General features: G+C 42.6%; 1 protein-coding gene across 1 annotated transcript in view; it reads left to right on the top strand.

Moving 5' to 3' along the window:
* Positions 1-608: 608 nt before the first annotated feature.
* The window catches only part of LOC133511053 (microtubule-associated protein 4-like), a 119,222-nt gene continuing 108,794 nt past the window's right edge, over positions 609-11,036 (top strand). The window contains exon 1 of the mRNA XM_061839640.1: positions 609-697. Coding sequence (XP_061695624.1) covers positions 621-697 — 77 coding nt within the window. The 5' untranslated portion in view covers positions 609-620. The remainder of the gene's footprint in view (positions 698-11,036) is intronic.

Below are 11,036 nucleotides of genomic sequence, written 5' to 3'. Positions count from 1 at the left end.
TACACCACATGCCTTGTAAAATGAGGGTTTGATTCAGTTCCAGGGCAAATCGTATCTGGTATGCTCTGAAACAGTATCACAGAACAAAGCTGTCTCTGCCAGTCCACACAATAACAAAAAGCCAAAAGCTCTGAGCTTTTTTTTGTTTTGTTATTTGAAGCTTTCAACACTTAATCTGTGCACCCCCCACCCAACGCACACAAAAAGACACAATTGTTGATCCAATGATATGATAAGCATGTCTATAAATGAATTTCAAAGGTAAAGTAAGAACTTTTTTTATGTTTTCTTTCTCTTTTTTCCTCCCTTTATGTCTGGACTTTCCTTCCTCAGATTTTTTTTCTTGCTGGTTTTGTTCTCTGCTCTCTTCAATCACATTTACTTACCTCACTTAAATCCCACCCCCCACAGCCCTGTTCTATCTCTCATTCATCTCTATCCCACTTCTCCCTGACATGTCTCAAAGTTTCCTGTCCTTTGTGAAAGCCACTTCACAGTCACATCTTGTTTTCCTGCTTCTATCCTGTTTTAATTAAGTTCCCGCCCCTCGATATAGCAGAGTCACGCTATTGGAGGAAACGGGTGAACAGTGGCTGCAGAGTGACAGGTTATTCTGGGCAATGCGTGGAGATAAACATCGAGGGGCAATGGAGGTAAATGTCAGTTCCTTTGGATGGGTGTTATTTCAACAAGTTCGGTGAGTTCGGACATGACACCAACACAGTTAAGACTTGTAGTACTTGCTGGTATGGTATCAAGTTAAAACATAATTCTAGTAGAACATGGTCTGGGTGAAGGTGTGAAAAACAATGTCCAATGTCTGCCCATGCATGTGCAGGCTCCATACAGTCATCCAGGTTGACATAACTCAGCAGTGCAAAATGCAGTGCAACTGACCATTTCTCAAATCAACCATATGTAAAGGATATTACATTTCATGAAATAGACTAAGAAATACCAACCTTTAGTCCTACATACAGTATTGTTAATGCACTCACTTACAAGGATATGAAACAATATTGAACTAGTTGGGACAACAAATGGAACAAATGCAACAGTTAGGACAAGTTTCCACAGCCTGGAGCTAAAGAGTGAACGAACAAACAAACAAATAAACAAACAAACAAACAAACAAATAAATGAATAGATAGATAGATAGATAGATAGATAGATAGATAGATAGATAGATAGATAGATAGATAGATAGATAGATAGATAGATAGATAGATAGATAGATAGATAGATAGATAGATTTTGTGTGTATAGATGTGTATATATATCCACCCATCCATCCATTTTCTTAGTTGCTTGTCCTCACAAGGATCGTGGTAATGCTGGAACCTATCCCAGCTGCCTTTGGTTGGGAGGCAGGGTAGACCCTAAACCGGTTCTCAGCCAATCGCAGGGAATATGGAGACGGACAACAGTCGTACTCACAATGACACCTAGGGGCGATTTAGAATCTCCAATTAATGTATGTTTTTGGAATGTGGCAGGAAACCGGAGTGTCCAGAGAAAACCCACACAGCCACGAGACAACATGCGAACTCCACACAAGTGGGGCCAGTATTTGAACATTTGTACTTCGGTTCTCAGAACTGTGAGGCCAATGCTTTACAGCTGATCCACCCAATGTTGAATGTTGTCCTGATGCTTGATGAAGTTTTGGACAATGTCACTTTGATAATATCAGATGGCCTGAATGCTGTACCTCCTGTTAAAACTATGACAATTTGAGGTGACATTGGAGGAGCACAGCGATGATCAAGAGCTCCAAATGAAAGTGTAGGAAAGCAGAATGTAAGCGGAGAAAACTAAACTCCAAATTGACTACGACCCCAAAAGAGTATGTCTTTGTAATTTTAACTAAGAGTTAGTCAGTGCTAGACAGCACCATTTTTCTGAAATCATCAATAAGAATGTCAACAATACTTGCATTCTGTTTGCTGTGGTAGACAAGCTCACAACCCACCCGAATCAGATAACTCCAGAACTCCTTAAAGGTGATGAATGGTATTTTACTGAAAAAATACAATGCATGTGTCAAGATGATTCCATTCTGTGATTCTATTCTTTAAAGGCTGCAGTGTTAATAAGAAAATAATCGAAGAACAATGTTTGAGCACTGGTGCATGAAAAGCATTGAGATAATTTCTTCAACCGTGTTAGGCCCTAGTTAAATAATATTCTTTGAAACCTTAGCTACACCATAGAATAACTAAAAAAATAGAGACTGGACTACAATCATACATCCAAATATTGATTTTTTTTTGAGAGAGAGCAATGTTTATTTTTTTATTTTTATTCAAGTGATGTCAGACAGATAGATTAAAAGTGAAGGTGACACCAATATGCCTCTGTCTGGGTGTGTTAGGCCAGGTGCAATGGCCACTCAAATCAGAATCAGAATCAGATCTAATGAGTACTTAACAACACACAAGGAATTTGTCTCCGGCACTTGGTTACCCCCCTGGTATGACATTCATGTTTCGTTCTGAGAAGAAGAACAAACAAACAAGAATGAAGAACAAAAGACATTAAATTTATAGGAAACTATTCCTCATTAGAGTCAAGGTTGTGCAAACATGCAGTGTCTTCTAGCATTTAGTGCAGTTAGGGCACACAGAAGAAGTATGTGAGGCCACATGTGACTGGCAAAGTGGAATGTGATTCCCTTAAAGGACTAGGGTGTCTATAACATATTCTTCAACACATCTTGTGCCGATATAAAACATGTCCAGTATACGTTCAGATCAAGCCAGTTTACTCCATCCAATTATCAGCATTACAATCGAGAGTTACAGAGAACACATGCATTGGATGTCCACTATGTTAAATTGCACAATTGTAACCCATATAACAGGTTGTTTATTTCTATAGGCATTAATCACCAAACAGTGTCAAAGAGCTTCACAGTCCCAGAGTTGGCAAAGGTTAACAACATCCCCAAATCTAAACCTCACAAATCAGGCGGGGATAAAAAACGCTAAACCTCATTTGGGGGAAAAAAAGAAACTTTGAGAAGGGACCGTAGCAATGCAAACATCTTGTATCTTAAATGATACATAGTTTCTTTGAATGACCATTATCCAAATGATACTTGTACTAATTAGAAATGGATTACATGGATGTTCGTATGAACATGCCCCTATGGCTCTCACGTACTGAGGGCTGGTTACCCCCCTGGGTCCTGAGGAGTGGGTGGTGTCCCCCTGGCTGGGGTACCGGTGGGATAGGCACGCTGGCTTTGCGCCTCCTTGTGGATGTTGAGGCTCAGGCCCACCTTTCCTCAATGTTCTGGCTCAGGAACTCCATACACCAGTCGAATAACATGCATGTGATAATAGGTTCCGATATAGGCTTGAATTGCTTTTGCTAGGACAACTAATAATAAGTTTGCCCAACCAGTGAACATCTGTTTTCTGGACTTTGAGAAGGCCTTCAACCGTGTCCTCCAGGGAGTCCTATGGGGAATTCTTCAGGAATAAGGGGTACCGAACCCTCTGATAAGGGCTGTTTGGTTATTGGACAACCAGTGTCAGTGTCTGGTCCTCATTGCGTTCACTAATTCAGACTTGTTTCCAGTGAGAGTTGGACTGGGCCAAAACTGTCCTTTGTCACTGAGTTTGTTCCTAACTTTTATGGACAGAATTTCAAGGCACAGCCAAGGCATAGAGGGTGTCCGTTTTGGTGGCCTCAGCATTGCATCCCTGCTCTTTGTAGATGATGCGGTTCTGCCGGGTTCATCAATCTGTGATCTCCAACTTTGACTGGAGTAGTTCACAGCCAAGTGTGAAGCGGCTGGGATGAGAATCAGCACCTCCAAATCTGAGAGCATTGTACTTAGTCCGAAAAGGGTGGCGTGCCCTCTCCGGGTTGGGGATGAGATGCTGTCCCAAGTGGAGTTCAAGTATCTTGGGGTCTTGTTCATGTGTGAGGGAAGAAATGAGCCTATGATTAACAGCCGGATTGGTTCAGCGTCTGCAGTGATGCAGACTTTGTATCGGTCCATTGTGGTAAAGTGGGAGCTAAGTTGAAAGGTGAAGCTCTCAATTTACAAGTGCCTTGTGAAAATATTCGGCCCCCTTGAACTTTTCAACCTTTTGCCACATTTCAGGGTTCAAACATAAAGATATAACATTACAATTTTTGTCGAGAATCAACAACAGGTGGGACACAGTCGTAAAGGAGAACGAAGTTTATTGGATAATTTAAACTTTTTGAACAAATAAAAACCTGAAAAGTTGGGCATGCAATATTATTCGGCCCCCTTGCATTAATACTTTGTAGCGCCACCTTTTGCTGCAATTACAGCTGGAAGTCGCTTGAGGTATGTCGCTATCATTTTTGCACATCGAGAGATGGAAATTCTTACCCATTCTTCCTTGCAAAACTGCTCGAGCTCAGTGAGGTTGGATGGAGAGCATTTGTGAATTTCTTCAGCTCTGCCCTCAGATTCTTGATTGGATTCAGGTCCGGAATTTGACCTGGCCATTCTAGCACCTGGATACGTTTATTTGTGAACCATTCATTTGGCTTTATGTTTTGGATCATTGTCCTGTTGGAAGATAAATCTCCGTCTCAGGTCCCTTGCAGACTCCAACAGGTTTTCTTCCAGAATGGTCTAGTATTTGACTTCATTTATCTTCTTATCTTCTTCAATTTGAACCATCTTCCCTGACCCTGCTGAAGAAAATCACGCCTAAACCAAGAGGCTGCCACCACCATGTTTGACAGTGGGGATGGTGTGTTCAGGGTGATAAGCTGTGTTGCTTTTACGCCAAACATATCGTTTTGCATTGTGGCCAAAAAGTTCGATTTTGGTTTCATCTGACCAGAGCACCTTCTTCCACATGTTTGGTGTGTCTCCCAGGTGGCTTGTGGCAAACTTCAAACAAGACTTTTTATGGATATCTTTGAGAAATTGCTTTCTTCTTGCCACTTTTCCTTAAAGGCCAGATTTGTGCAGTGTACGACTGATTGTTGTCTTATGGACAGACTCTCCCACCTCAGCTGTAGATCTCTGTAGTTCATCCAGAGTGATCATGGGCCTCTTGGCTGCATCTCTGATCAGTCTTCTCCTTGTTTAAGGTGAAAGTTTAGAGGGACAGCCAGGTCTTGGTAGATTTGCAATGATTTGATACTCCTTCCTTTTCAAAATGATTGCTTCCACAGTGCTCCTTGAGATGTTTAAAGCTTGGGAAATCTTTTTGTATCAAAATCCGACTTTAAACTTCTCCACAACAGTATCTCAGACCTGCCTGGTGTGTTCCATGAGCTTCATGATGCTCCCTGCACTTTAAACAGAACCCTGACACTATCACAGAGTAGCTGCATTTATACAGAGACTTGATTACACACAGGTGGATTCTCTTTATCATCATCAGTCAACATCGGATCATTCAGAGATCCACGCTGAACTTCTGGAGTGAGTTTGCAGCATTGAAAGTAAAGGGGCTGAATAATATTGCACGCCCCAATTTTCAGTTTTTTTTATTTGTTAAAAATGTTTAAAATATCCAATAAATTTTGTTCCACTTCACGATTGTGTCCCACTTGTTGTTGATTCTTGATTAAAAAAAAAAATCTTTATGTTTGAAGCCTGAAATGTGGCGAAATGTTGGAACACTTCAAGGGGGCCGAATACTTTCACAAGGCACTGTACCATTCAATCTATGTTCCTACCGTCACCTATTGACACGCGATGAGGGTCATGACTGAAAGAACATGATGCCGGATACAAGCAGCTGAAATGAGTTTTGTCTGCAGGGTGTCTGGGCTCTCACTTAGAGATAGATCTCTCGCGGGAGGTGTCAGAAAAGTTACCACAGCGATAACTGTCTTGTAGCGGCCAAGCATTCATAGCAACTTCGCTTTTTGATCCTTTTGATGCCAGCTCTTCCCATCATTATGAATCAGGATTCACCAGGCATTGGATTGACTAATAGGGAACATGAGCTGCAATTAGACTGTCATGAGACAAGTTAGTTTTACCCTACTGATGATGAGAAGCTCGGTCATCCAGGAGAGGGCAGTTTCAACCCGCTGCTCCTCCGCATTGAGAGGAGCTAGATGAGGTGGCTGGGGCATCTGATCCGAATGCCTCCCTGACGCCTCCCTGCTAAGGTGTTCTGGGCACATCCCACCGGAAAATACCCTGAGGATGACCCAGGACATGCTGGAGAGACGATGTCTCTCAGCTAGCATAGGAACAACTCAGGATCCCTACAGAAGAGCTGGATGAAATGGTTGGGGAAAGGGAAGTCTGGGGATCCCTGCTCAAGCTACTGCCCTCACGAGCCAACCCGGAAAAGCGGTAGAAGATGGATGGATGGATGGATGCATGGATGGATGGGTGAACTAATAATAACGCATCCATCAAAGCATTATCTGAGCTGCTTATCCTCACAAGGGTCGCAGTTCTGTTGGAGTGTATCACAGCTATCTTCAGACAGGGGGCTGGGTACACCCTGAACTGGTTGCCAGCCAATCATAGGGTACATAGAAACAAAAAAACATTCACACCCACATTTCAACCACAGCGGAATTTAGAGCCTCCATTGAATCTACTATGCATGTTTTTGGGATGTGGGAAACCGGAGTACCCAGAGAAAACCCACGCAGGCACGGGGAGAACAAGCAAACTCCCCACGGGGGAGGGATTTGGATCCCCAGTTCTAAGAACCGTGTGGCAGATGCTCTAACCATAACCTAGTTTGTTTATAATAAGATAAAGTTATGTCCGTCTATTATAGAATGAGTTTTTTTTTTTATATATAGCTGTTTAAGTGCCCCGCCCTAACACCAGAGGCCCTGCTCTTTTCTCTCCTCTCATCTTGTCCTGCTGGTTAGCTATCGCATTTACTGACCGGGTGTCCTCCCCATCCACAAATAAGAACATGTTTTAACTGAAGTAACGTGATGTGTGGTCAAATATCTGGTCAGTCTGTCTATTTTTCTGCTGTGGTTTGCATCCCTACTCCCCTATTCTTTTCTGTGCCTCAGTCTATCCCCTAAAATGCTTTTCTGTCAGGCTGCGCTTTCAATAAGCATCAGAATCATTAAAGCGTTTTCAGAAAATGAGCAGAGGGAGTATTTTAAACTTCCCTGTCACAGAGGAAAACAGTTCCGGAACCAAAGGCTTACAAATCTACCATTTTGCATGGCCATGTAGCTGAACAGGACAGGTTTAAACAAACAAACAAACAAATAAATAAATATAGGTGTCATTTGGAATACATACGTCAGTCAAGACTAAACCCATGCTGTTGTCCAGTCTTGTTTCTGTGTATAGTACTTATTTTAAAGGAAAAGTAACGGTGCTTCTGTGTGGTAAGTGTGATGCCACACAAACAAGGGCAGACCCACTCAAGCATGGGTTGGCCCTGTTAGCAGGAAGATTTAAATTTCTCCTGTTGTTAAATGTGTTAAAACATGTGCCTTGTCATGTGGGAATGCGTCCCCGGTAGCTCACTACTTACATCAGTTCATCTAAAGATCTGAAACCAATTTATCACCCATAGTCTTAGTGATAAAAACATGGTTTGCAGCAGGAAAGCAGAATAAATGAAGTGATAAAAGATGACGCATCAGAGGTTATACTGCACTGGTGTCAAACTTAAGGCCTGGGGGCCAGATGCGACCCACCACAAAAACTAGTTGATAAATCTAATGTGTAAATATGATGGGTTAGTCAAAAAGATTTTCATGGTTTTTAGTCATAATGGTCCGTAACTGTGACTACAATGTGGCCCGCAATAGAAACAAGTTTGACACCCCTGCTTTCGTGGAAGCAATCGACATTTTCCTCAAACGTGTAAATCCATCAGTGTATGAGGGTAAACTGCTGGAACATTAGTTATTAATTTTACATCTTTGTAAGTACTATCCAGGTATCTATCCATTCATTTTCTGAGCCGCTTATCCTTACGTGGGTCGCAGGAGTGCTGGAGCCTATCCCAGCTGTCTTTGCACAGTTCACCATCAGCTGATTGCCATCCAATTGCAGGGCACTGTCCAGGTATATGACAGGCTATTGTATTTCTGTGATGTTTAAAATCTGTGTGGTTCTATTTAGGATTCACAAAACTGTGTGGGTCGCCATGGTGGAGCAACTGAAAAGTGTCGGCCTCACAGTTCTGAGGTCCCGGGTTCAATCCCAGCTCTCCCTGTGTGGAGTTTGGATGTTATCCCCGTGCCTGCATGGGTTTTCTCCGGGGAATTATGTTTCCTCCAACATCCCAAAAACAAGCATTTATTGGAAACTCTAAATTGCCGTTAGGTGTGATTGTGAATGCGACTGTTGTCTGTCTTTGTGCCCTGTGATTGGCTGGCAACCAGTTCAGGGTGTACCCTGCCTCCTGCCCGCTGACAGCTGGGATAGGCTCCAGCACTCCCACGACAATTATGAGGATAAGCGGCTAAGAAAATGGATGAATGGATATACATAAATATTTCAGAATCATACTATTCATTGGTCATTTTTACAGTATACATTGTTTTACAATATCAACATGACTGCAGTGGACAAGGTCAGGGTTTTCAAATGTTGACATTCTCATTTATTCCCATAGGTTGTATTGTATGTATACTACTACAAATATATTTAAATGCACTCAATCAATGAACCAATAACTTATTACTGAACATTAATGTTTTTTTAAATATTTGTAACACATTGACATTTGGCAAATTAAAGTATGATGTCTTTTTCTGTGAGATATTCAATAAAAGAGGTTCGGATGTAGGTGTCGGAAAAGACTACTACCTGTATTGTACCAAGTTGCACAAACCCATTTTGTCCAGAAGAGGGTAATATCTATCAATGTTAAATTAAGAGGGTTTTTTTCTCACTGCACTGCCACTGTTTTGGCCTTGTTGTTATGGAAAACTATAACATTATGATGATGATGATATGAAAACTGGTTAGTATATGTGCCTCACTGGAAAAGACACTGTTCAAATCCCGGCCTCACATGTGTGGAGTTTGGAGTTTTCTCTGGGTACTCCCTTTTCCTCCCATATCCTAAGAATATGTTACGGCCCATCGGAACGGAGGTAGGACCCAAATGCAGGAGTACACGGGAGACACAGAGGTAATTAGGGAAAAACGTTTATTGTTCCACGGTCGGGGATTGGGCAGGCAGTCAGGTGCAGCAGGGGTAGTCAGGACGTCGGGTGTAGAGCGCAGGTCAGCGGGCAGGCAGGAGTCAGTACACGAGAGATCGATCAAGCAGGCAGGACCATCAAAGGAGTCAGGCTTACGGGGTTTGTCGGTGGACAGGCGGAGGTCGGTACACACGGGAATACGATCAGAGATATCGGAGTGCTGGAACGGGGCATGAACCGCAACGATCTGGCGCCGGAACAGTCGTCCCCATGGTCCTATATACACCGGGGCCAATCAGCCAGCATGAGGCGCAGGTGTGTGCCTCCCAATAGGCGCGATCGCGTGGGCACCCGCGCAGCCAGTGCTGGACCGGCAGGATCATGACAGAATATGAATGGTAGATTTATTTGAAGACTCTAAATTGTCTGTAGGTGTGAATCTGAGTGCGAATGGTTGCCTGTTAGTGTCACCCTGATACTGGTTGGCAACCAGTTCAGGGTGTACGTCACCTCTTGCTTGAAGATAGCTGGGAAAGGCTCCTCCCATAATTCTATTGAGTATAACCACTATATATAGAAATTGGATTAATCTTTTCTTCAAAAAGAGGTGCTGACAAAGACAGTTAACAATTGGCTTTTAATTGGAAGATTATACAATTTCCTGTGCTGCAAGTTGAACTTGTCAACTTGATTGATAGGAGACATATTATAGAGTGTGTGTCCAGGTGCCCAAGTCTCCTGAAGACGAATTGAGGCCAGTGGGCTGTATTACTTGTTGAGGTGGTTGCAATACTTTTGGGTAAATTTTTGGAAATGGGCAGGCTTATGTATCGGTAATGATGAGGGCTGATTGGAGACAGGTGAGAGAGGGAGAGAGAGAGAGAAAAAGCGCCACCCAGTATTTGAAATGGGTATTGCTGAGCAGTACATGACACCATGCTGAACAGTACATGACACCATGCATGTTTTTGTGATGCGGAAGGAAACTAGAGTACCTGGAGAAATCCCATGCAGGCATGGACAGAGCATGCAACAGAACAAGATTTGAACCAAGGTCATCAGAACTGTGAGGCAGATGTGTTAACCGGTAACTCACCATCGTGCCTATTTCAATATCATGGTATTACCTAGTATATATGACCGTTTGAAATGTTGGCACAGATTTTGGCAACACCAATGGAAGTTTACCAATATTATTTGCTTTCACGTGCCACATAAAGTGATATATTGTTGTTTGTGTGGTGGCACGTTGGACTTAGAGTTCTGAGGACTGGGGTTCAAACCCTGGCCCCTCCTGTGTGGAGTTTGGTGGTTCTCCCTGTGCCTGCATGGGTTTTCTCTGAGCACTGCGGTTTCCTCCCACATCCCAAAAACATGCATTGATTGGAGACTCTAAATTGCCCTGAGGTGTGATTGTGAGTGTGACTGTTGGCTGTCTCTATGTGCCCTGCAATTGGCTGGCAACCAGTTCAGGGGCCTCCTCCCTGATGACAGCTGGGATAGACTCCAGCACTCCTGTGACTCTTGTGAGGATAAGTAGCTCAGAAAATGGATGGATGAATTGATGTTGTTCATGTATTTTTCAAAATATTGCAAGATCAAAGTTAACACACAATCAATCAAAACACCACTGATGAGCTCATGAAAATAATCATGAAACTTGTGGCACACATCTTTCAAAATACATAATGAATATTGATAAACAAATACTGTATAAACACATACAAGTACGCAATACAACAATTTACTCTGCCATAGATTCTTTGAACTGTGTGATTTTTTTTTTTTTTATAATAATAGTCAATAAACTGTCAACTCGCAGGAGGTGGTGTACACCCTGAACTGATTGCCATCCTATCGCAGGGCACATGGAGACAGAAAACAGTCGCACTCACAATTACACCTAGGGGCAATTTAGAATGTCAAAT

The sequence above is a fragment of the Syngnathoides biaculeatus genome, chromosome 13 (genome assembly GCF_019802595.1).
Source record: "Syngnathoides biaculeatus isolate LvHL_M chromosome 13, ASM1980259v1, whole genome shotgun sequence".
Lineage (NCBI taxonomy): Eukaryota > Metazoa > Chordata > Actinopteri > Syngnathiformes > Syngnathidae > Syngnathoides > Syngnathoides biaculeatus.
The sequence above is the reverse complement of the archived record's forward strand: the minus strand, read 5'-3'. Positions and strand labels throughout refer to the sequence as shown.